Source organism: Fringilla coelebs (genome assembly GCF_963513975.1).
Source record: "Fringilla coelebs genome assembly, chromosome: 2".
Classification (NCBI taxonomy): domain Eukaryota; kingdom Metazoa; phylum Chordata; class Aves; order Passeriformes; family Fringillidae; genus Fringilla; species Fringilla coelebs.
The window spans coordinates 30,593,004-30,619,874 of record NC_140029.1 but is presented as its reverse complement, the minus strand read 5'-3'; the positions used below and the strand labels follow the sequence as shown (position 1 = coordinate 30,619,874).

At 42.0% G+C, this 26,871-nt stretch overlaps 1 protein-coding gene across 3 annotated transcripts in view; it reads right to left on the bottom strand.

Moving 5' to 3' along the window:
* TBC1D8 (TBC1 domain family member 8) overlaps positions 1 to 19,495 on the bottom strand; it is a 48,843-nt gene extending 29,348 nt beyond the window's left edge. For 2 of the 3 annotated variants that reach the window (XM_084226419.1, XM_084226420.1), the window contains exons 1-3: positions 19,282 to 19,495; positions 5,415 to 5,570; positions 959 to 1,077 (exon numbers count right to left, since the gene is read on the bottom strand). In XM_084226419.1, coding sequence (XP_084082545.1) covers positions 959 to 1,077; positions 5,415 to 5,570; positions 19,282 to 19,408 — 402 coding nt within the window. In that variant the 5' untranslated portion in view covers positions 19,409 to 19,495. The remainder of the gene's footprint in view (positions 1 to 958; positions 1,078 to 5,414; positions 5,571 to 19,281) is intronic. The other variant, XM_084226421.1, reaches the window with a different exon arrangement.
* Positions 19,496 to 26,871: the final 7,376 nt, after the last annotated feature.

Genomic DNA, 26,871 nt, shown 5'->3' with positions numbered 1-26,871 from the left:
CAGTCAGATGTGTCAACAACTTGAGACATGCTTGGAACCATTACAAACATGGTTTCAAGAACATCAACATAAATGTAATTAAGATTTCAGATTTTTAATAGTGGTATTACAACAAAGGAGTTACGTATGCATTGCACCATGCAGACAAATAATCCATAGGTTACAGCACCTGCTATAGTCTGTAATTACCAAGTAGTTCTAACATGCTAAAAGTCTTCAGCAGGTGAAAGGGTCCAAAACCTGGATTTAACATTAACTAATGAACCTGAAGAATTTTAGATATGTGTTGTGCTAGGTAACAGGCTGTCACTGTGTTATCAAGAGAGATTAACTGTATTTGCTATTTCAGTGCACTTAAGACAATATGCCTTTTTTAAAGAAAGCAGGATAAAAACAAGGATTTGTACAGTGATGTTTTGGTTTTGTCCTCTTCTTCCTCAGATTCAGAGCCCACAAAGCTCACAGCAGCAAGGTTGAAATTCACCAAATACATTATGTTCCTACAAAATTTCCAAACTGAAAAAGAGGCTATGGAGGGATTCTTAGCAAGAAAAAACTTAGCAGGACCTGAGATACAGCAGCCACCAGTGAACCCACACTCCCACCCAGACATCACCAAGCTCCCCTTAGAGTACGTATTTCATTAAAAGCAGAGCTCAGGACACCAGGCTTTTTAAGTTACTCCCCATTTGACATTGTTATTTTTAATCTGATTGATGGTCACAAAATTCCTTTACTTTTAAAATTCTTTAACCTTCTAAAAGGACGCCCATTTCTCCAACCCTGTGGAAAGCCAGCAGCATCATGGGCTGGCCCCATCAGGTGCAAGAGCCACATAGAAAACAAGCCATGTTTATATGGCCAAAACCAAGGATGAGTGACAACAATTTCATGACATTTTTCTAATAAATCCCATGTAATTGGGCAGGGGAGGGTGAAAGTGAAACAGTTCCCTTACCTTCACTTTCCCTTTGACAAAACTAACAATATCTTCTTTATTGTCAAACACAGACAAAGTATGGAGCAAATTTTGTTCCAGCCATTCCCAGTGCTGGTTTATTTCTTCTGCAGTGGCACCTAGAAAAGTAAAAAATAGTATATTGAAAGTAATCCTGTAATATAAAATTGAAAGGAAGGGAGGAAAAAAGTAATAAAATGCACTATTTCATAAATTCATTATGAGAAATTGAACTTTCAACCTCAGAATTCTTAGTAGCAAACAGGTCAAAAAGGTCTCATTCATAGCAGCATAGTTAGAGAAAAACAAAAACCTCATTGTTTTAGAGTATTAGTTTTAAGGCTTTTAGTTTTATCTTCTCGAATGCTCTCAGCCAGCAAATGCTGCATTAAAAGTGAAAGCAGAAAAAACATCAAAATTTCATCCTGAGCTGCCAGACTGCAGCTTATTCTGACATGACATTCTTTATGTGGCCACTGGAAACCTTTGATTTAAGCCCTGTTCCCAAAAGTCCCTGATCCTCTTCTCTCCCTCCCTCAATACATACATGCACTCACAAACACATGCACACCCTTTGAAGGGAATACAAAGCCCTCTATAATAAATAAAGTACCTAAAAAGGAGTTTGGTTCAGCAGCACCTAAAGGTTCTACAAGAGCACATTTCTGCAGTTTGTAGAAAGAAGACATAAAGCAAACAGAAATCTTTGACTAATACAGCTTTTCAAATCTTTAAAGCTTCTTTCTCTGAACATCTGAGGGGTTTTCTGGTTCTTTAAATGTAATCTGTTCACACTAACTCCAGAAATAATATTTCACTCACTACCATTTGCTTTGGCTCCTTCTGCTTGAAACTGAATTGTCTCTGCATGACACAATGACAGAAAAGTCATAGTAAGATGGGCACCATACAGGGCCAACAAGGGAAAATCTGAGCCCTCCAGACCTTACTGGTCAGTAATTAGACATTGTAGGTAAAAAAGTAAAGGCCGTAATAGTTGCTTCTCCTAGTGCCTTGCTTATGGAAGAAAGAAGATAAATAGTTGTATGGAAGAGAAAAACAAATCACACATGAATATAATAATAAAATTAATCTCAAGGAGAAGACCTATTATCTCAAGATTTATTTTGTGTGTACATTAGTGATGCATCATGTTGCCTCACAACAACAAAAAATGATAAATTTAGGTGAGGATTTTCCATTTCCCTCTGCTCTGTTTTCCATGCAGAATGCCAGCTGGCAGGGAAACCTTCCATGCTTTAACTTCCCTGACAGGAAGGTCTTGTAATGGAACTTCTTAAATATCATTAATCAACGTTAAATTTAAATTAAAAAACCATAAAATTAGAGACACTTAAAAGCCCTTTAGATCAAGAAAACAAATTATATGAATGTTTAAGAACACCAGAAATAGAGTCATTTTATACTGAAATGGCTGCACAAAGCAAATACTGAGTTGCATTTATATTTCTGAGTAGCCTACAAGAAACCAAGTGTATGGGCAAGCTGTCAGGCTGCCTCTTGTGAAATAAGCTGTGAGCAAGATCCCTTTCATAGTAGTATCCACACTGCTGGGACTGCTCTGAGCCCAGGCAGCAGTTATACTCCACAGGGACTCCTGCAATATGTCCTGCCTGCCCCCAGGGTGTCTATTCAAATACCAAAAGATCATTTTGGCCCTTTCATTTGGTCAGGCCACCTCAACTTTTTGAGTCCCTTCTTTATGTCTAATTTCTATTTCGTAGTTTAAAGTTGTTCTGTGATTTGACACAAGCATTGCCAATCTCTTATTTCCATTCCTTATTCCTCTTCCTGTGCTGATGTTCTGCACAGCATTTTATTCCACCTTTCACCACCTTCTTCATCTGCTCATGTCAAGTGTTTTGGCAAACCACTGCCTCATTCCTCAGAAACTTTTCTTTAAACCCACTTCTCACCAAATCCTTTGCTTTCCCTCTCCTAAAACCAACTCTGCTTGACTGAGCCTTGAGGTTTTTTTTCTGCCCATGAGCCTTCTAAAAGGAAAATTTCAAGTGGCTCTACACAAGGGGTGAGGTTAGACTTTTTTTTTTCCCTGTACTGGTATAACATGATTAACCATCTGGATTAAAACATCTCTGCCAGAACAGCCATGCAGGGATCAGATTTCCTAGCACTCCTCTGAGATTTGCAAATGTCTGTAACAGACCTGACCCTTATGCATGTATTATCATTTAAGCCTATAGCTCCTGGAACAGAGGGCTGCCAACATACAATGCAAAATGTCATTTTAATTAACTGCCTGATGACATGATGGCTATCCACAATTAAGTTACACTGGGAGACTGGGAGGAGTTCCTGGAACTGCTCCTTGCCCTCGCTATACAGCAGCAGGAACCACTTCTGTGTGGGGAATGTCCTTCTCCAGCTTCCCAAGAAGGGGTTGGGGTGATGCTCCTCTGACTCCTGTTGCCAGCTCTCCCCTGGACACTCATGTCAGGGTTTCACAGCAGCAATATTATTCACAAACAGCTTCTGCTCCATGGTTCTTTATTCTGTGCAGCTCTGGCAACTGTGTATGTTCTACCCATGCAGCACACAAAACAGACCCCTCTGCTTTCCACTCTATTACTATACATCTCATTTTCTCAGGGATGAGCATCCATTCAGGAGAGCCAAGGAGAATTTTAGAAAATATTAATGATGTAAGTTTGTCTCAGCAAAATCCTTAGCCATTCCAACCCAGCAAGTTTGTAATTTGTAGTTCCTTCAAAAAATAAAAAAACAAAATAAAAAAACAAAATCAAATTCTGTGTGCAGTAAGAGTGTGGGTGGGGCAAGGATCAGCTCCAGAAAGTAGTATTGCATATGTTCAAATAATCAAGAAGACAGTTTTCCAGTGAAAGCTACCTGGTTTCATCACAGGACTGTAACAGCATGAAGCTCTTAAATTTCTCCATGAGAGGGCATTACTTAAATGTAAGAAGGAGGGAAGGAGGGATAGAAAGCACAAAGCAATTGCAAAACAAAGAAAACCTAGCCAAAACAAAAATAGCCCAAATGGACTTTACACAAGCTTCTCCACACACACATTTGGCCCAGGGAAAAATTTCCAGTATTAATGAGGAAGATTCAGATGGATCTCTGCTGAAAACCAAGGAAAAATTGCTGGATGAGCATGTAGAGAGGAAAGGATTAGGGTGAATATATAAACTTACGACTCTTCCACTTAAAGGACTACTATGTCAAACACTGTCAATGACATGTCAACATTTACATTACCTAACTATTTCATGGCTTGATCTGTATAAGAAAGAACAGAATAGGATAGCATATTGTCACTTGGAAGGGATCTACAACAATCACAGCATGGGAAAGGTTGGAAGGAACCACAATGGGTCATCAGGTTCAACCTCCCTGGACAAGCAAGGTTATCCCAGAACACACTGCACAAGATTGTGTTCAAATGGCTCTTGGAAGTTCCCAGTAAGGGACACTCCACAACCACTCTGGGCAATCTGTTCATTTAGTAACAGGCCCACATCATTCTTTGTTTTCCTTTTGTTATTGATGCATTTCAAGAAGCTCTTCTTGTTTTCCTTGAAATCCTGGGAATCATCTAGTCCAACTGCCTGACCACTTCAGGACCAAAAGCTGAAGTTATTAAGGACATTGTCCAAATGCCTCTTAAACACTGGCAGGTCTGGTGGGTGGGACATCAACTACCTCTCAGAAGGAATCCTGTTACAGGATCTGGCCATCCTCCCATTAAAGAGATGCTTCCTAATGCTCCCCAGTCACAGCTTTGAACTTTTCCCAAAATAAAACTGCTGTAAATTTCAGTGCTAGGATTTTTTAGATGGGAGCAGAAGAGAAAAGAAAACACTGGCCAAGCAACAGTGAGATGAATGAAACTTCAGACGGCTTTTACTGGGTCATGGCAAGGTTGCAATTCATCTAAATTTCATGTTCCTGAAGATGAACTTCACTTTCAGAAGTTATGGAAACATTGCAAAAGGGATTAGTGCATAACAGATCAGGAATTTGACACTCTCCCCCTCTCCAACAACTTTACCTCCTAAATCTTCTAATGTTCCAGTTATTTCATTAGAGCAAAGAGTGTGAAGACATTTCACAGTAAGCAAGTGAAAGACTAGGCTGGTGAAAACCTAGACTAAGTAGCTTCTTCCTGTAAGGGATGACCACTACTGTAGGAAAAGATTTGCACAGGAACAGAACCACACTACTTTGCAACGGAGAAAATGAAAGCAGCAAACCACCCACAGCTAAACAAGTTTTCCATTGAAACTTAATGTTCCTAGGCAACACTTTTTCAGTGATTTTAACCAGAGGTTATTTTGGTTGTTAAACAAGCTTTACACACACACACAACTAGCTGGGGTTACCTTAAGCTTCCTGGACATGCAGACACTGACCATGCTCAGAATCAGTTTGGGGTTTTCCATCTGTGACTCACCAATAGCTATGGCCCAGTAAACTTCTGATCCATTCAATAACTCACCACATGCAATGGCAGAGTAAACCTGAGAGCCTGGAACTTGGAGTAAAATTCGAAATGGAGCAACGCGGGCATTAGAGTCTAACACGGCATCCAGGGCACCAACCAAGCGACCTGCAAAGAAAAAAAGGGGGAAAAGAGGATTAATGCCAGTTCTCACTTCTGTAGCCTGCAAGCTGTTTCACATTTACAGTCATAAAACTAAAACACAGAATGTAACAATAACAATTCTTCCCCAGTTTTATGTTCTAATTTACAGGTGCTCAGAATCCAAAAGGCAAACCAGATTAGAAGATCAAAAGCATAAAGAATTCTCTGTGTTTCTCGTTTTGCCTCATATATATGAATATAACCACAGAACTGAAGTGGAAAGACCTGAAGGCATCTTAAGAAGTTACTGTTCCAGCCCTGCTCTGAAGCTGGATAAATACAGCTATGCTGTAAGTGGTGTTTGTCTAACCTGTTCTTCAAAACCTGCCACAATCAAGATGCAACAATTTCTCTAGGTAACCTCTTCCACTATTTTTATGAAATATTCTTACCAAAAAAAACCAAACAAAAACCAACAAACAAAAATTACAAACACCAACCAAAAAAAACCAAACAAAACACAAAACAAACCAAACAAAAACCCTAGCAAATAACCCTACCCTAAACTAACAAGTCAACTACCACAATCTTAAACTTTCTTGCTGGAAATTAATCGTGCTCTCTGGAACATGCAGAGTAATTGGCCACAGGCACGTCTGATACTAATGTACAACATAACAAAAAATTAACATCATGGTTTCCCACCCTTTAATGATTTCTCTATTTCTAAAGAAACCCAAATCACCTCATCTATTCCTTATGGGTCATGTTTTTCAAACAGCTCACTGCTCCTGAACTTACACTGGAATCTCTCCAGCTTATCTTTAAGAATGACACTCTCAACTGGACCTGGTGCTCACTGCTACTGAAGTCTCAGCCACTAGCAGAAAGGAAGATCACCTCCTGTATCTTGCATGCCTACCACTGTATCCAAGAAAGCTTGCAGCAGTATTCCACTGCAAATCACCACTTGATTTCAGTACAGACAAATTCATTTTGAAGAACTGCAGCAATTGATGACCCCAAAAAGACTTTCCAATCTGGAGGACACCTGGAGTTTCTTGCTACCCCTTCCCCCGAGCAGGTAAATCCAAGCTATCCATGAAAAAGTCATCTGAATGCCATGATTTGCATATGCAAGCTGACATATTAAAGTAACTCAGAATTGGTTTACAGTGCTTACAAATAGCAATTCAGGGCAGCTTTATATTCAGTTTTCCTGTGCATTCTGCAGAGACACAATCTCCTAAGGAGAGGGACAGCAGAGAGCGAGGAACAGCTTTACCATGTTTGTTTTATCCCTAGAGTACCTAGAAGTTTTCTGTAATACTTTTCTTCGCTTTGCACATGTAACTTTTTAAACCTGTTGTGTTTTAGTTTCTTCACCATTAACCCAACACAAAAGGAACTAATCTCCATCTCCAAAAAGGTCTGCCAGCCCTTGGCACTACATGCTGTTTTAAATATGGCATTCTCCAGTCCATCACCCAAGTGATTAATGGAAATAATAGAGACCTACAAAGTCCTAATTGCCTTCTCACTTGGATAACAAATGACAGCTAATTAATTTGAGTATAGCACAACCAAACAGCATTTGAACCACTTTCTCATCTAGAAGCTGTAAGAAGCTCACATGGAACATCATCAATAACCTGAGAGCAAAGAAAATTACATTAAATACTTCCTCCTTGCACACACACAAAACATCGATGATGCTTTCAAAGCCAAGCAGAAGTTGGATGCAATATGTTTTAAAACTGTACAGTGAAACATTCTCCAGCAGCAGTTTGCTTCTCACTTAAATATGTGACCAGATATTACACCCATCTATTTAAAATGGAGATCTGAATTTGCAGACTGATGACACATATAGTATCTGAAATTGCTACATGCTCTCCTATAACTACAAGAAAAAAATCATTAAAACTCATCCTAGTATAAAAGGTGGCAAATTAGCTGTGCTCACAGAAAACAGCATGCAGAAAACTTTACTGTGCAGTCTTCAAAACAGTTGGATTAAAGCCAGTAAGAGAGCATTAAATGATGCAGAGAACAAAAATAGAGTTTAACTTTCAAATTTCAGAATTGATGACAGGCCTAGGAGAAAGATTTTTTTTCATTTCACTAAAGTCATAGAAAAAAGACAACTAACAGCAAGTGCTACCAAAATCCCTAGAGAATGCTTAATGAAAATCTGATTTGTGAAATATCTTTTTTTCCTTTCAGAAACCATGAAAAAAACACATGACAGCACAGAAGTAGCTGCAAAGTTTTGCTTTACTAATTCTTAGCCTGTGCAAAATTAATTCCTTTTTCTCTTCCTGAATAACAGACCAGAGAACCCAATTCCTCTTCTCACTGTTTACTTCTGCTTACAATTTCTACTTTGCTTACAAACTATTAAAAAGAAACCCATTCCTCCTTCAACGGTACAAAGAAATAATCATGCCCCTTTTCTAAACTACCCATAGCTAAAATATGTACTCAGGAGGATCCAGAACTAAGACACAAAGAGAAGAAAAAGAGTGTGGCCATCAGGACACCTGCCAGAATAAAGCCCAGGTGGCCTAGCCCCTCTATGAGAGCTTTGCAAGGGAACAGCGACTCCACACATAAATCCTAAACTACCAGTCCTGTCCTGTCCCACTTCTGCCAGGAGTGGCTGCAGTGGGGTCATAAGGGGAGCAAAGGAAAATAAGAGCAAGTACTGCTAAAGTTCAGCAAGCACAAAGAGTGGGTCCCATCCCTGTGTTTGGGAGCTCCTTTATTTTTTGGTTGAGAGACTGACAGAGGTAGAGAACAGGAAAAAGAGATTACTAAGTGCATTTGCAGAAGCATGAAAAGGATTCAACGCTAATGTATACACCTGGCCAATATGATAATTTAGTTGAAACTGTGGTAGCAAGAAAATTACAAAAACTAGAGGCAAACTTTATTCCAGTGTAAGTTGCCTCATAATTCATTCGGGGTGACTTTTGCATCAGAACATTGAAAAACAACCAACCTAAAGATCCCTGAGTGAAGAAACAAACAGCAGTACACCGATGTTGAAACCTATACTATGAAAAATACCCAGCTTGTGAGAAACACCTTCCTCATAACATGTCCAAACAGTTGTTTCCATGGAAGGGTCTCATAAAACAGAATCTGTTTAAAAAACAGAAGGGTATCTGGCTAGCAAGATAAATTACATTAAGAGCCTCTGGCTCACATATTGATGCATCAGCTTGCCTTCAGTCAGGGTGATGCAGACATCTTCCACATCACAGATGAAAGCGAAACCATTTATAATTCAGGACAGCAAAAAATGAAAAGGAAACAGAAGCAGAAGAGGAAAAGAGAACTGCTACCCTGGTTTTCTTCCCAAAACTCCCTTTTTTCTTTCCTTTTTTTTTTTTTTTTTTTTTTTTTTCCCTATATGAGTTAAGATTTTTGGGAGGAACTTAAAATTCAGAGTAGCTCTTCCCCTTTAATGAGCCACTTCACCAACTTCTTGTCTGTTTTCTGACCTCCCAAGACACAGAAATATATTTCAGGAAAAACAATTAACCATACAGTAACTGCACTATGGAAAGCTGCAGACACTGGTTTACAAAGCCTTTCCCGAAAGACAGTGTTCACTGACAGAACATTGCAGGTTCCTCAAAAGGCGCAAGTTTCTTCATGCAGAAGGAGTATTTTTAGGCTAAAATTCATATGCAAATGTCTGGTGTAATATGCATACTTTTGACACATATGGAGAAGAAGACAGGAGAAGTGGAAAGACACTTTTCTACTGAAGTTATACACTTCTCAATAAATCTAAACACTTTAGCTGGAAGCTGGATTTCAGACAGAGGCAACATCTGTCTATATTTTTCAGAAGTATATTTATAAAACGTATCTGAAAAACTCACTGGAAATCCCATGCTTTACATAGTAGTTTTTATTTCACTGAAACATCTACTTTCATGCATATTTGGTTGTTTGAGTACAGAAAACTGGATACCTTCAAGTAAAACATACCTATTTGTATCAAATGTATGTGCATACTATGGATACAATACAAGAAATAAATTTAAGTATAAAATTAGCAAGAAACAATTACAAATTCTACAACAGGTAGGTACTGTCTCTCCTTTACAGAGGTCAACCTGTAACCAAATAGAACACAAACAGGACATCATGCACTATGAATTTGCTGAGCATTTCTTCACACACATACAAAAAAAATAATCAAGGATATTTCTATAAGGATCAGGTTCTCAAATGAAGAACTCTTTATCTTTAAAGATACGGTTTCTTCCCCCACTTAAAGATAAAAGATTGCATTACAATTTTTCTTGTGTCATGTTCATAACTAATCTAGGAAAAGGAACATGTTTACAAGTAAGTTAACTTTATACCAACTTCTACTAAATGTTCCATATCTTTCAAACTAAAGAAAGCAGGCTCCTTTCCCGAATCACTGTTAATCACTTATGTGGGATTTCTAAAATTGTTTTAAACTTCCAAGACATAGGGCAGAGGGTGAGTAAAGCTGAACTCAAACTAGAAATTCAAACTGAAAAACTATCTGTTATTTCCATCTTTTATGACAATATTTAAGAGGCAGTCTAAGACACCCTCTACATACAGCAAGATGATTTCTACCTACCTCCATCACATATGAACGGCCTTAAAGGGAAATTTTTGAGAACTACTCAAAAATGGAGTGGCCATTTCAGCAGCTAAACCATGCTGCAAGGCAGAGGGACTTAGGAGTTTGGGACTAATAAGTTAATAAAACCCTACCAAAACAAAAAGGGGAAAGGCCAAAACTGGTGGTTGGTTGGCTGGTTTGCTTTTTTGTTTGTCTGCTTGTTTTGGGGGTGAAGGGGGCACTGGGGGAAGAGGGACAGGGAGAAGAAAAAAAAGGAGATTTAAATCTAAGTGACAAGGAAGACTGCAGTGTCACAACACTCAGCATTTTTACCCTTTCAGTTCTCCTTGGTTTTTAAGACACTCAGTCACCACAGCCAGGATCTTTTGATTAACATGAACTCATCCATCCATTACAAAGTGGGGAGTGAAAGCCAATGTAGTTCCAAGAAGCAATTACATGTGGTACCTGCAATTGGTCAGTAAGAAATTCTGGTGGCACTTTTAAAATCTGGAGAACAGAGAGTCAGACGCACAGAGGTACCTGTTCCCACACAGCCCTGAACTTCCCAAATCAAGCACTTACACTCTCTCTACAAAATGAAAGGGGTGACAGAGAAGACAGAGTCCAGCCTCCATCTCCAGCATCCTGGGGAACACCTTTAGTCACTGTAAACAAACTGACTGCTGCAGAAGTTTGAAGCAGAGACAAAACTGTCCTTCCACTTCTCCTAAGTCTACTTTGAAAAAAAAACATACTTGAGATTTCCACTGCACGTACCTGAGACCAGCTCAGCTGGACAGATATGCAACAATGCCTGACTGAAGAGTATCTGCCAAATCCAGCCCTTCCAAGAAAACAGACAGAGGACCACCACCATACAAGGACCCAAAACAGATTGCCAAGATGCTCAGCAACTCCAAAGCTGAGGTTTCTCTCGGCTGCAGGAACCTGGCACCTCCAAAGTCAAGAAAATTATGGCACCTCATGGTCTCTAGGGACTGCAGTGGCTGATCAGCAGGGACATGAAAAAGAGCACTTGGTGGTTACACTCACTCATATCATGCTAAAGCCATGTTTTAAGTATTCATACCCTCTTTTTTCAGTCATACTAGGTTATTTTTGTAAGACAAAACCAGCAAATTGTGGTATTTACGATCACAGTCACAGAGCAGCATTGCTTCAGTGCAAAACCATGAAGGAAAAAGCATGCCTTCAAATTCATCCTTGGGAGCTCACTGCTGCTTGCTATATCTGCTCCACCAGAGAAAGCGGGGGAAAGAAAGAAAAATAAGCCCAGTTGTCTGAAAAAAGCTGTACTCTTACTGGAAAGGAGAAAGTTCTTCCAAGAAGTGGAAAGAGCTAACAGTACAGGCTGCTTCCCAGTGGCTGCAGTTTTACAAGGAGAGTTAATAGCTTGAAGAATCACCCTAATCTGTTTAGGCATGTGAATTGGGAGAAAAGAACAAATCAAACAATTCACATGATCATAAAAATAAAGGTGGAGGTTTTTTTAAGGACAGTGAAATTGAACAGCTTCAATAAAGCAGAATTAATCTTGGCTTTTTGAGGCAGAGAAGCACTTCATACCCTGAATCCTAATTACCCTTCTCCACAGAGCTTCCTCCATCCCGCAATGATTTGCAAACAATTAGCGTCTCAGAAGAGCCACGGTGAGCAGCAATTAGCCATGCTAGGGGAGGCAAGCAAACTGCCTGAAGGAACAGCCCACCACAAGGCAGAACACAGGGAGGGACACATGGATGTACCCATTCCCTACCCCTGCCATCCCTGGGCTCCAGCTGGAACAGAAAGCTGCTTTTCACACCAACCAGGATAAGCTCAGCCTGGCCAAAGGGCACTCCTGGGACAGCACCAAATAGCACAGATTGCTTGCCTGGCTCTGCAGGGCATCTCAGAAGCTCTCCCTGTGACCAATGTCCTTGCTGAGAGAGGGATGGGAGGACCACAAAGCTGATTCTCACCAGGCCTCAACCACCCCACCATGCAGGAGCCCTAACTTGTGACCGTGACCCCAAGGGTGGCCCAAGGCAAGACCCAGGGCTGACATGCAATGAGGACCACTGCAGCCTCTCTATCCTCACCTCCTACAGCCCACCCAGAGAGTGCCAGCCCTGGGCATTACAGGCTAAAGTGGAAGCTTTTGAGCTGCACCAAGGCAGGATACAGCCCAGGGCAGTGGTCATGAAGCTGCTGTTGGCCAGTGGTTGCCCTCAACATAAATCACTGGGGACATCTCTATATCTTTCATATCATTTGATTTCTCTAAAAGTTCAGAACTCAGATGTTTAGTGGGTTGTTGATTTCACTCAGGTCACCTGAAAATCCATGTTTTTGATGGATAATAACACCATCAGTTATGCAAAGCTGCTAATAACAACAGCTTAATAAAACCCCACTGTCTTTGTTGAATTCTGCAAAATTGTATAAACAGGTTTTGATCCAGTACAGCACCCATCCAAAAGTATTTATTACACTTCTACCACCAGAAAAAAAAAAAAAGACTTGCAAAACTTATTTGGGTAAGTACATAAGAAAAAGGATGAAGGAGGACTCCTGCAACGGCTGTAGGAAGGCTGTGTTTCCTCTAAAATGATAAGGGCTCACCACACTGAAAGATAAGCACAGACAACATTAGATTTCAGCATAAAGACCTAATGCTCCAAGTATTTATACACCCAGGAAAATACCCAACATCCAAGCCCTTACATTACTTCTAGCACAGACCTTGCCAGATCAAACACTGCCACTGGGTAAATTGCTTTCTGTTGAATTGGGACTTTTTTCAACCTAGTACGTAGAAACAAATTGTAACAAAATACTTAATTAATTTGCCTAGGTCCCAGTGCCCTGGGGGGAAGGTGGACATGAGAAATGTGGGGAGCTCATGCGTTTCACTGTGGGGGCTGGTGTCCCATGGTCCCCATGACTCCCCTGTCCCTGGATGTGATGCTAAATGCTTGTGTCAGACCAATAAATGCAGAGGGAGAGACCACACAGGAGGAAGAAGCGAGGTGAATTATGAACTCTCTCTCCTGCATGGGGAAATGGCATCCCCACCCTGGAGCACTGATTATTTCTCCCCAGCACAGCTTCCCCATGGGCTGTTTCCCCAGGTGGGCATGCTGCCATGGCAAAGCACTCACAGCTGTTTATCTCAGTCCTCTGCCATCAGTCCAGTTCAAGCCAAGCCTATTTTTATAACCCTGAAGGCCACTGAGCCAAATGCTTTGGTTCTCATGTTACAAGTAAAAATACCTGAAACTGTTTTGTACCTGAAAATGGACAAGAAGATGGGATATATCAGTTGCTGCTGCAGCCCTGTAAATTATTCAGACATGCACCACTACTAGGCGAAAATAAAAAAGTATCTTTTTTGGTGGGTGCTGTAAATAATGCTGAATAGACCAAACTAGTACTCACCCATTACTGACATGTTCATTTATTTTACAGGGAAGCATTTTTTCCTACAAGGGTCGTGAATCAGGTTGCCCAGAGAAACTGTGGATGCCCTATGCTGGAAGTGTTGAAGGCCAGGCTGGAGGAGGCTCTGAGTAACCTGTTCTAGTAGGAGCAGTCCCTGCCCTTGGCAGGGGGGCTGGAACTAGATGGTCTTTAAGGTCCTTCCAGCCCAAATACTTCTAGGATTTTCCTGCCTTCTTCTGTGCCATTTGGCCTGCCTCCACATCATGAAAATAAAAAGCCACTGTAGGTGTTTACTGGATTAGTCTTGCAAAAGGTGATGGTCAGTCCCTGTGCAGACACAACCCAGCCCCTACTTTTCCAAGCACATGTACTTCCTCACCTTTAATACTGGCACTTAACACACTGCTAACATTTCAACACAAGCACCTGCATTTCACCTTAGCCATCTCAGCACCACAGTAGTGCTCAGGAGCAGGTAACTCACCCCAGAAAGGCAAGCAGAGGGGGCCAGAGGAGCACACACAGCTCAGGGTGCTCTGAGGCCAGGAATTGGGGTGCCCAGCATTGCTTGGCACCCTGCTCCTATCCTTCTTTCCAGCTCATGCCTCTTGGCCAAACACTGTAACGGAGAAGCCATCCCCTTGGGAAAGCACTTTTAAGTATGCATTCTCCTAAAAAAAATGTTACAGTAAAATAAAGAGAGGAAAAAAGGGAAAAAAAACCTGCTGATCTGAATTCCAGTTGTGGGCAAGGCTAGATAATGTTTTGACAAGAGTCCAAGCTTTCAATAAAGTATGCATATTTCTCCTTCTCCTGTGCAAGGCTTCAGAGAGCTGTTCTGTAAGGAAACAAAACCACGAATACTGACAGTAACCATTACCAATATCCTCTATTAACATCAGCATAGTGGCATCTTCCTCTCCTCAAACTGCTTAATTTAAAATGAAAGTGTACTGTTGGGTTTGGGTTTTTTTCATTTGTGCTCAGATTGAGCCTCACTTATTTTGGTATCCTGAACATATATTAAGAAAAAAAGTAACACTCTTCTGAAAACTGTATTGGGATAGGCCTTTTAATATTATTCTATTTGATAATGAATAATTATTATATTTTTGATAATTAATATTGATTATGATATTTGATAATGAATAATTCATTTAAGATGAAAGGCTACTCATTTTACCTTTTACCTCTCCAGGAAGTAAAAAAAAATACTATGGGGATTCTTATTTGCATTCCCTAGTAAAAATCTAAGTCTTCAGGTATTTTGGACCCTCTTCTGCTACAATGTAATGAACAGGGGCAATCTAGATGAATTCCCCATCTGAGCTGCAGGAATCTTCATCTACTGCGGTCCTCTTACTGCCTTTCCCAGAAATAGACTCCATTATGAAATTATTTACTTCAGATCTTGGGAGATGCGCAGGGCCAATAAAAGCTGAGCTATTGACAATGATTACAGGACAGCTTGGACAGTAGAGTATGAAAGAGCAGCAAAAGATCTTTTAATTTTTCATTTCTGGGAAAATTTTCCCAGTAACCATTTCTCTGTACGCCTTATAAAAACTAACACCCAAGCAAAGGGAAAATAAGGAAGAAAGGTCTTATCACACAGACTAGTCAGTTCTCCACTCGCAACAAAGAGGTACCTGGTAGATGAGTTCAAAAGCTATTGCCCTGCAAAAAATTTATTTAAAAGAAAAAATTAAATCCTAAGATGGAGCTTGGAAATGTATTTACCATGCCTACCTCATTTATATTTATTAAAGCAATAATTAGGTTTAGAGTCATATACAGAAGATGATTTTTTCTGCCAGTCTATATAAAAGTTGTGAACCAAAAAGCTTTGTAAGAGCTGAAAAATAAATTCATTTCCTTTTAAAATGTTAGTCCTCTTCAAGTTTCAAATAATGCAAAACTCTATCCACCTTGGAAAGTGCCCTGAGCTGAAAATGGAAGCTAGAAGAGTAGGGAAAAATATCATAGCTAAATTAAAATCATGGGTAAAACAAGAACAAAACATAATTTTTATTGATCCACTTCAAGCAAGAAGTTAAAGAAGCACTGTATCTCAACCAGATAAAAAGCTGCTTGAACCAAGAGTTCATTTTAAGGTCTTATTTAACCTTATTTATAAAAGGAAAGATTCACAAGTGTTGCTAAGTGGGTTTTTATATGCTAAGAGTGTGCAACGTGAAGTACTGTATAAACAAAAACTTCAACACTAGCTGCTTGGGAAGAGTGAAAGACTTCCCAACATATCCCAGAACAAGCAGTTTTGCTGTCAAAATGCAGAAAACTAATCAAAGAGGAAGGTGCATGAAGGTTTCAATATCTCTTCCTAAAAATTAAAGTAGAGATTAATTTACAGGCTAAACCATCTTGCAGTATTTACCACAAGGCATTTGACAGTATTTTTTACTACAGCCATATCCAGTTTATCATTAATATGCAACCTCAGAACCAAAGACATCAGTAAGCATTAAATCCAACTAACTTTGATCTGTTAATCATGGCTACATCACAAATCTTTTTCTGTAGAGATGACTACAGTGCTCTTCAATTAGGCAAAGAAAACCCCAAAATTAACAGATATTGATGAGTTAAATAATTGTTTAAATCTATAACTTAAAATTAGTCATTAGTTTAAAAATTACAATTCTAAACATTTTCAATTTTCTTATTAAGTATCTGACCAGCAGAGCTGTCAAGAAGAGATCCAGGTAAAGGAGCAAGTTAAACATTTACTTGAAAAAGCATATCCCTAAGGAAGACAAAAACCAGAAGGAGACTGGTCAAGTAATGAAGAGTTAGATACAACCCCCATCATAGTTTGTACCCTCTGCTTGCAAGCCCAGTGTGCATTTGGGAACTGCCCTAGGACACAAATTAAATAACAGTAGGAAATAGTCTCTCACTCACAAACATCTGCTCAGCGTCTGACAAAAACACAGTACACAAAGAAACACAGATATGGGGGAAAAAGCACTTTTGTGCAAGAGACCGTCTTTAGTGCATTCTTCAGGAATTAAACCCACATAAAACACACCCTCCAGCTGTGCTAACTTACTCTTACCTAATAGTTAAAATGCCCTGGTAAGAACAAAGAAGCCTCCTAGAAGAAAGAGACAGGCAAATATGAGAATTGGGCCATAAAACAGATGTGCTCACACAGGTTCAGTGCAAATACCATGTTGTGGCAATATGTACAAGGGCAACTCAGGCACTGAACCCTTCCACCCTGCTGAAAGCAAATTATGTCACAGGGGGTCAGCTGCTCCATCTACACTTGTATGAAATCTAACATTCTCAGAGTTTTGTTCTGCTAGGTCTAACACAGCCTCAGGATATGCAGCCTCCTCCTCCCTGCAGGAGCTGAGATTCTCTTCAGCCTCCTCCTCTCTGCAGGACAGGAGTTGAGATTCTCTTCTGCTGTGGAACCTGCTCTCATGTACCGAATCTTCACATCTTTGAAACTTCTTCCTTTTCACAAAATGCAACTGCAATTGGCCAGGGATCAAGGTATTAAAGGGAAAACAGATTTGGATATTGTTCTCACTTAAGCTTTGCTTCCCCAGTAAAACAAACAAAAACGTCTAGCTTTTGGCTTTACCACTTGGTAAACGATACTCTGAAATGTGGCAAAGCTTTACTGCCCTTCTGCCAGTTTGGAAAAGACAGGTACCAATTAAGTGTCTCTATAGTCATATAAAGTAAGAATCAGGAGCTAAGTTTTGCACTGAAAGCAAACACACACCAGCAAAGCCTTGCTGTTTCTCAGCACCCATCTCCATTTCCTTCACTGCAAGTAAAAACTGGAAAAAAAATTACACTGTCTAACCCCAGCCATATCTAATGCTCTGTAACTCCTGCATTTTGGTTTTAGGATTCAAATTCCTAAGCCCTTTTAAATACAAACGTTTCCAAATGGTTTAAGAGACTATCAGAATCTACAGTTCCCTTAGAAAATGTGCAAGACAGGAGTGGCTTTCCTTTGCCAGCCAAAAGAGATTTGAGCAAGCCTGTGCACTGTAGATTCAGCAAAATGATTCACCTGAAACTTAACCAGAGAGAAAAGCAGTTTGTTTGGTTTAAGCTTGCAAATTTCTGTAGTGAAAAGCTCAGGCGCAAGGCATTAACATTTGTGAAACTGAACCTCATGATTGTCCTGGACCTAAATCAAGCAGCTGTAAACGGCTATTTTTAACTCTGAAAATTAATCCACATCGTCTTTACTGTCACAAAAGAGCAGCCTGACTCGCAAACAGGCAGGCAGAAGAAAATAGGAGGCTAAGTGTTTTAACTCGCTGGCAAAACTTCCATTTCATTAGTGATACATTGATAGCATGCAATCTACCAAGCCACAGTTCAAGTTTTGTGCACTTTATGGACAGGTAGGATAAGATCCAATTAAAAAAGGCAACAGTGCAGAAAGCAGTATTAGCAAATGGCAGGGGTCAATAGTTCAGGAAAAAAATGTTTTAATAAAATAAATACCGAATGTGGTAATGCAGCTTCTTAAACTCCATAGATGCAGCTTCTTAAACTCCATAGATGCAGCTTCTTAAACTCCATAGAAAATACTGATTTTGAAAATACTTGAAAATTATTTCAAATATATAAGCTACCATTAAAACTTCTCACTTTATAATATTCAAAACAGCCTCGTTTGCTTCTCAGCAAGAACTACACTGTTAAACGATATTAATTCTCCAAAGCACTGTTTATTTGAATTCAGTTGCTGCTGTCTTTGAACCAAAAGTTTGGCCCAAATTCCCTATTCTACAACGTCAGCACAGCCTAACACATCATTCTCGCTGGAGTTATTCACGGATCCACACTGTTGCGAGGGTAGAGCGTGATCCTTCTCCGTGCGTATCCTTCACCACACGTATCTGGAGTGCCACATGGATATAACGTGCCCGATCTACAGCCACCATAACCCGTAGCAAAAACTAAGACAGAAAGCACTTTACCACAACAGCGAATTCACAACCCTCGCCCCGTAATGTCACGTATCGTCCAAAAGCCAGGAGTCCTATGTGTAGTTATATAGCTCTCGTTATAGAAAGGGGAGGCGAGCCACAGGTCGCGGACGGTTCCGGAGGGGCGCGGGTACCACATCCCACTGTGTGCCCCCGGCATCCCTGCACGTCTCAGCGCCAGCCCCAGACCTCCGCCGCGTCCCGCGGGCTGCAGCCCCGGGCGGCTCTCCCCAGCTGCACCCTCCGGCCACGGGCACCGGCCCCGCACCTCCTGACGGGCTCCGCGCCCGCCCTTAGTCACGCCGAGAAACCCATGGGGAGGGGAGAGCGGGGAAGTAACAATAAGAGTGGCTTCAGCGGTGCTCAAGGCTACAGAAACGCGCAGCTGCTCCCCAGGCAGCTCGAGGGGAGCCGGGGCGGCCCCCACCTCCCGGCGGGCGGCTGCCTCCGCACCGCCCGCGGCGGGGGGACTCGCGGCGCCCCCGCTATCACCGAGCCGGGCCACCCGTGCACGGCCCGAACAAAGAGGCCGCTCCCGCTTCCCGCAGCCCGACCCGCCGGCGGGTGCCCCGGTGCGGCCAAGTTCCCGTGGGGCAGACGCAGGGGGGATCTGCCGCCCGGCCCAGCTCGACTCGACCCGGCCCGGCCCGGCGCCCCGCCGACCCCTCGCGCCACCAGGTACCCGTGAAGCGGCCGCCACCGTCTCCGTGGCCCCGACGCCGCTGCAGGATGAAGTAACCGCTGCTCTTCTGCGTGACCCACAGCTTGAGGGCGTTCTTCAGCAGCACCTCCTCGGGCTTCAGCCACATCTTCCCCCGGCTCGAAGTCCCGCTGTGTCCCCCCTCCGAGCCCGCCTGCCCCGCACAGCACCGCACCCGACCGCCCGGGTCACATCGCCCCCCGCGGGCTGCGCCGCGCCGGCTCCGGCTCCGGCTCCCTCAGCGCGGGCCCGGCCGCCGGGGAGGGGCCGGGGGAGGAGCCCGGGCACGGGCCGCCCTTCCCGCGGAGCCGGGGGCTTTGTGCGGTGGGGCTGTGCTGCTCCGCACCGTCGGAAGGGACGGCGAGGCGCTGAGGCCGGAGGGAGGGGGAGCAGGGGGGAGGGCCAGGTTCGCCCTTTCGGGGTGCCGTGGCGCCCCGAGCCCCACACAGAGCCCACTGGGCTGCCGCGGTACCCCGGGGTCCTGGAGGATGCCCTGCTGCCGGGACCGCAGCCGGGCGGCTCCCGCTGTGTTTTACAGCGGCTGGGTCAGTCCCCGCACCCCCGGCATGTGCCCCGCAGGTCCCCGCCGCGGGGCCGTCAGCAGTGCGGGAAGGAAAGGGTGTCCTGGGCTTGGAGAGAGGTTGGGGGGATGGGGGTGTCTCTGCCTTCCTGTTTCCTTCTAGATCTAAGCCTAAAGCGTGAACCCGCAGCTGCTTTGGTATTTAAAGGCCGATGCTTGAAACCTCCTATGGCAAGGGAAAAGTCAGAATCTTAGTTTTACAGTTCGGGCTTTTTTCTCATTTTAAGAAATAATCTGTCATTGCTGGCGGTTGAGCAATTGACAGGACCATTTGTGAACCTGCACAAATGGTCACTGCTGCAGCACGTTATGATTGTAAACCTGTGACACTGTATTTGACATTTTTATTAGCACAGATTGTCATTAATGAGGGTGGTGAGACACTAATACAAGTTGCCCAGAGAAGGTGCGGATGCCTCATCCCTGCAGCTCTTCAAGGACCAGTTGGATGGAGCTCTGAACGTGATCTAGTAGGTGTTCCTGCCCGTGGGAGGGGGGTTGGAACTAGATATTTAAGGTCCCTTGCAAGACAACACTTTTTATTATTCTGTTATTAAAACATGACCACTGCACTTTCTTTCTGTCGCATTCCTTTTCCAGTTAACTGCAAATATTAAATAATTACTTTACAACAACTGAATTAGCAGGCTGCAAAACCTCACTCTTCTAGATTAAAGACCTCAGTTTCTGTGGGTTAAATCACACCTAAATTTCAGCCAAGATCCCTCTAAGTAGAGAATTCGATTAGGGATAAAGACCTTCACTTTCCCAACCTCTGCCTATGGTTACCAGCTCTTTGAAAGGTACCAGTGCTGCAGTGCGCTACTTAGCACAGCCAGCAGTAATTATTAGCTGGGAATTGGAAGGGGGCCATGTGGACTGGCTGCTTTTGAGTTGCCAGTAGGATCATTTAATAGTCAAAATTGTGTATTCAGCTGCAATCTGGTAAACACTGTGTGATCTGTGTTCTTTACAATTTCTGTGCAAAGCAACGATTTCATTTCCATACATAGAATAGCAAGCAAGCACTTTGTCTGATATAAAAATAAAACTGTCAAAAGGAGAAGATGGACATCCACATAATAATGTATTAAAAATTAATGAGAACTTAAGGAGAAATTACTTTAAATCCTCTTGCAGGATAAGAATAGCTCAGAGATTTCCCCTGCCCCCAAAACTATCCTGAAGATATATAAGTATTGAAAGTTTAAATGCTTAGAAGTGAGTGAGTGAAGTGAGATGGTGAATATTTCTTCCCTTTGCAGATACTTGAATATTAATTTCAGTTATTTGTGTTAGGCCTTTTTTTACATTCAGTCTTGAGTTTTGGGCAGCTGATTTGAGGTATAATTTAGAAGAGAACCTAACAAGTTGCTGACCTTTGACATCCTTTTGAGCTTGAGAGTTAGCAAAAGAGAAAAGCAGTTGAGGATCCAGTGTCATGCATACCTGCCAGTGTTACTTACACCCTGAGACAAGCTTCTCTTGGACCCCACCAACAGTAGTCCTTCAGAGCCGTGGGCTTTGGAACCACATCCAAGTTGGCCCAACAATCAAAATGGGAGTGCTCATGCTATTTACGCAGCTTTTTCAACACATAGAACTGGTGGCAGATAATTACCAACAAATCTCTGAGAAATGGCTTCAGAGAAGCAAAAGAGGGATGGATGAGATGAGAGAAAACTTATTCAGGATGACAAAGCAGAACAAAGCATTTTGTAATATGTATTGTAATAAATGCATCTACTGAATGCATCTACTTCTTTCCCAATGTGGCATTGGACATGGCAGTCCCTGACATCCTGAGGCACAGCTTATACCTGAAAACTAGACAGTCTTTGGCAACAGCTAAGAGTAAGTTTATTTCATGAAGTCCTACAGTAATGTACTGACTACTTTCACAACCAGTACTTGAACAGGATTTGGATGATCTGAGGATCTTCTGAAGTCTCCTGTGAAGCAATAGTTTTAAAATGCTAGTGTCTAGAGGGGTACATAAAACCAAGGAGGATGGGAACCTAGTAGATTATGAGACAAAATTCAGAGTGCTGTGAGAAGTTATATAGTTTTCTATTTATTCTCTGATAAAGTCCAGAAAAGATAGGACTATCTTACTCATTTTCTTGAAGGTACTTAAGGTTACTAGACTGAAGAAAAAGAGCTTTAAAAAATAAAGATGTGTTTGAAAGGAAAGAACAGAAAGAAAATGAGGTTTCTGGCCTTATACCACCCTAAGCACGCACTCTGAAATGACTGTGTTTGCGTTATTCATGATGCTATGTAACCTTCTTAAATTTCAGTACCAGTAGCACAAGGCAGTCTGCCATTCAGATTATGTTGGAGCATCAATCATACCCAGAATAAACTGCAGAGGTTCTGAGCATCCATGAAACAGAGTATAGACAGCATAGGAAACAGTCACAGAGAAAACTTTGCTTTTCCTTCTTGCCTTTGTCACTGGCTGCCTTCCCAGCACTAGTCATGCCCTTTAACTTCACACGACTTCACCTTTTTCATCCATCAAACAGATATATAATTTTTATTCTGGATGTCACTGAGGTGCTCAAGGAAGGCAAATTCCTCCTGTGCATAAAATGAATGATGGCAGAAAAGAGTCAGCTGTGGTGCTCTGGGCCTCCTGCCTGGCTGGCCCACTGCAGAGGGTACCAAACCCTCAGAGGGGACTGGCAAACTTGAACAAACTTGGGAGACTGTGAGTGTCCAGTGCTTTAGGATAGGGTCCAGGGCCAGCAGGTGCGTGATTGCAGCTGATGCACATAGGGGCTGCCACAAAAACAGGCTGTCCATGCTCCCTCCCTGACTCCTGCCAGACTTTCTGTAGTGAATGGCTTTAACTAGTTAAACTAGTTGAAAACTTTCATTTATTAATGTGGTTTTGACTAGGTTAGTTCCTTAGTCATATTGTGACTGCTGGAATTTGGTTATCATTCTGCAGATGCACGGTCCAGTCATGTTTTCAACCATGTTTCCAGTTTTGATTCTTTAACTTGTACATTTATTAGTGTCTGAAAAACCCTGATAACCCTGATCAGTGAGCTGATTCAATTGCAAGACAGAGTTGCTGAAACTGTCAGATGATCCTGAGTTTGGACATATCAGAGACAGCAGTGAGTGCAGAGAAACAATGTTTAGGGTGCTAGGGAAATAATATACACATTAGTGAATATAACACTGGAAATTCAAACTGTTGGCTAATGCATCTAGGAGAAAATAACTAAAACATACTTCTTTCAGAGGACAGAAAAAAAAAAACAACAACAAAAAAAACACAACCCCCCCCAACCTCACAGTGATTAATCAACAACTGCTGTTTTCAACCCTTTATGTTCTGCAGCCCCAAAATATTCCACTGCAGCTTCAGCCTCCTGTAGACCAGTTGACTGCAGGCATCAGTACATTTACTTTTCTTTGTGGCATGTCCCCTTGAAGCCATCTGCCGATGCAGAGATCCACAGCCCCCGGGCTGAAAACCACTGAGCACTCCGAGAGCAGGGAAGGGATTTTGCAGGAAATGAAGCCACAAGTCTTCAGAGTCACCATATTGAAAAGACTTTATCTCCCACCTACACCTAACAAAGGAGAGATGTAGTGACACATTGGGTCAGTGCCCAGTGGCAGCCCTAAGCCCTCTCAGCACGCTGCTCCAGGCACTGGCTCACTCTTGAAAGAACTGTGAAGAACCAAAATACCCCACTGCTCAGACTGCCAGGCTTTCCACACCATGTAGGATTATATTTCCTGCATGGGGTAGACAAATCCCCATCACAGACCAGGTAGATAATAGTCCTCTTCTACAAAAGTCTGATGGGACCATTTTTGATATATCATATTTATTTCAGACTACTTCAGTATTTGAAAAATGTAGATGTAGTGGAGAAAAGAAATGGACAACAGGAATTATTAAGGGTTTAAATCTGACTTGTGAGCTCACATTGCAGTGGTGTGATATACGTGTAGCTCGGCTGAAAGTGACAACTGAAGTGAAGCACAAAATAACTGCCTACAAGAACTTGTGTGTTAAATACAAAGAAGATGATGTATTTATTGCATTTAAAAGGCGATTCACACAAATGCAGCATGAGAGGTTTGGGGGGTTTTTTTGCTTGTTTTAAAAAAGGGAAGATTAGATTAAGTACTGAGCTTACTAAGCAAATCAGATTGATCTGAAAGTTTTTTACTGTGAATAGCACACCAAGGACCACACTAGAGACATTTTAGAAATAGTATAAGATAAATAATTTCATATATGATGGAGTTACTCTTTCATGTTAACTTTGTAATCAGAAAGATTAGGCAACCAGGCAAGATACCCTCTGCCTTTTACGCACAGGTAATGACTTTTTTCTCCACAAGAAATCCCATACAAAAGGGGATTTTTAAAAGATGCTTTGAAAGGCTCTTCTGCAAGGTTTTTTCCTGACAGACACCCTCCCAGATATTGTGCTGTTGGAATGGAGCCATGTTTGCTTCTCACTCACAGAAAGTCCACTTCAAGTTTGGCAGAGATGAGAGGGCCCAAAGGGAAATCACCGTCGCTCACACGCAGATCCCAAATCCTGGCAGCATGCCTCCATTGAAACAGGACTGCAAAGACCCCTCCTGCCAGATAGATCAGATCCAGGGAATCTGCAAAAGCAGTTCTTAAGCTTAGATCTTTTGAATAGATTCAAACACAAGGTGGTTTTTGGTTTGAAAGGGTCACAGAAATGTAGTAGTCAAGGTCTTCCACATGGAGAACTGCTGAGTTTCAGAAACACTGAAACTGCCTGAGCATTCTCAGCTTCATCTCCAAGTAATTTAATCTTCATTGTCTTTCTCCTGTAATGGCTGGATTGCAAAAGCCAGTTAATGTTTATGGGTCCATATGTTTTTGTCTTCCTGCCTGTTCTAGCAAAGTAACAAAACTGTTACAACCTATAATTAATTCTAGAGGTTTCATTCATTTTCTCTGATTATATTAATGCCTGTGCAATAAAGAAGATATAAGAAGATATAATACACTGTCAAGAGCAAGTGTAATTAAGTTGTAGGCAACACTGTAAAAACTATTAGAAGTCTTGACACAGTTTTATGCAATAATATTTCCTGGCTTTTTCCCCTGTAAATAGCATTATAATGTGCATTTTTATATTTCAAGTACCGGCAATAGAACAGCAATATCCAAAATTATTATGTGGCCGATTCCACTTCTTATTTTACTTCCAGCATCACTTCCTCACTTCCAGTTGTAAAACCCACTTCTGCAATTTAGCACTGTCAAAGCTCTTCTGGGAACCACACAATTACTGTGACACTGGAAAGGTCATCACATTTCAAGGCGTTTAACAAACATTTCCTATGAAAACAGCCTCTCTCAGGACACATGATTAAAATAATACATACATGTGGTTTAAGGCAGTGAACTCCAGCTTTTTCTTGTCTCACTAAACTTAGAGTTCTCTAAAACACTGGATGAGAAAAACAATCCCTTAGCCCTTTACTCATAGATAGAAGATCCCTGCAGCGCACACAGGTGATAGAGAGCAAACCAAGGCAGGGGCTTCCATGGCCACCGTTTCTCCAAAGAACAGCAGGGGATTGAGGCCTTGTCATGCTCTGCCCACTACTTGACACCTTCTCCACCAGTGTTTAAGAGTGTGCTTGCACTCAGCCAGAGTTCAGTCACACCAGCTTTCCTCCCCACCTTCAGTAGGTGCAGAAGACCTCTGTTCAGCACAGTGGCAGTGACCCCAGGAAGCTGGGAGGAGATGATGTAGATTACTTCAGTTATGATGGAAAGAAGAAGGTATTTCTCAAGTTACTGCCCAGGATACCCTCTCTGCCCATCCTCATTTTCATTCTCAAGATATGGCAATGGGTAGACCCCATCCTCTCAGGATTCTTATACACAGCCCTATCTGACACTGAGATAAGACACTAAAATTATTCTGGTACAAAAGAAGAGGAATGGCCAGCCCTGTATAAGAAACTGCATTCCAAGAATACAATTTATTTCTGGCTTGGCATAAGTCACTGCAGTATGATGGGAATGGAAGAGTTGGCCTCCTAAAATGCATTTCTGCTCTTTAGGGAGAATGAATCAAGCAGCCCGTGATTTTTCTACCTTTTGGTACATACAAGACCTTAACCAATAGAGCAAATTAGCAGAGCCAGGAACAAAGGAGGCAGAATTGAAAGCAAAGGTACAAAGGCTCCATAACTTGTGACAAGGTGAAAAGCCCAGAGCAGAGAGGACAACGCTTCTGAACAGAGGTTGCAACCTGCCCCCTTTCTAATTGCAGTTTTTTAAAGAGCAGTGGTCTTTCAGCAGCAATAGCAAATTACCTTGATAGGTAAAAGGTCTTGCTGCCCTAACACACTACCAAAAATGCAGCTGCTGGCATTCACTTGTGCCAGGCAGTCTCAAAGGAAGCCTGAAGTGGAATGGCTTCTGTTAGCAGCAGCTTCCTCCAGCACTGTTTCCTGATCCAAAATTCCCATGCTAATTTATCTTCCAAGATCAAAAGTCCTCAGGAGCTCAGCAATACTTTAATGATTTGGGGAATAAAAAATCCCAAACATAAACCACCTCCAAAAGCATGCCAGCATTGTTTATAGTGCCCCATCTTGCTTCTGGCAGTGGTTTTCCTACCATAGCTGTCTTTTGTTGGATCTGAGTACAATTTGCCTTAGCTAAAAGTATGGCCTAGGAAATTGGAAGAATTTCCATTTTTCTTGGCTGCATTTGGAAGCAGAGGTTCTTGTTAGGTGCTTACCCTGTTATTCCTTTGATCCCCTGGAATTTCAACTTGTGTGGACAGTAAGGCCTTTTAAAATCATGAATTACCCTTTTCTCAGTCAGAGATGCCTCACAAGAGCTGCATAACAGAAACACATGAAAGCATATTATGTCCCTTAAAGTCATGATGGTCTCTATCCCACCTGTATGCCACAAGATCTGACACCATACTCCATGGGATTTGTCATAACCC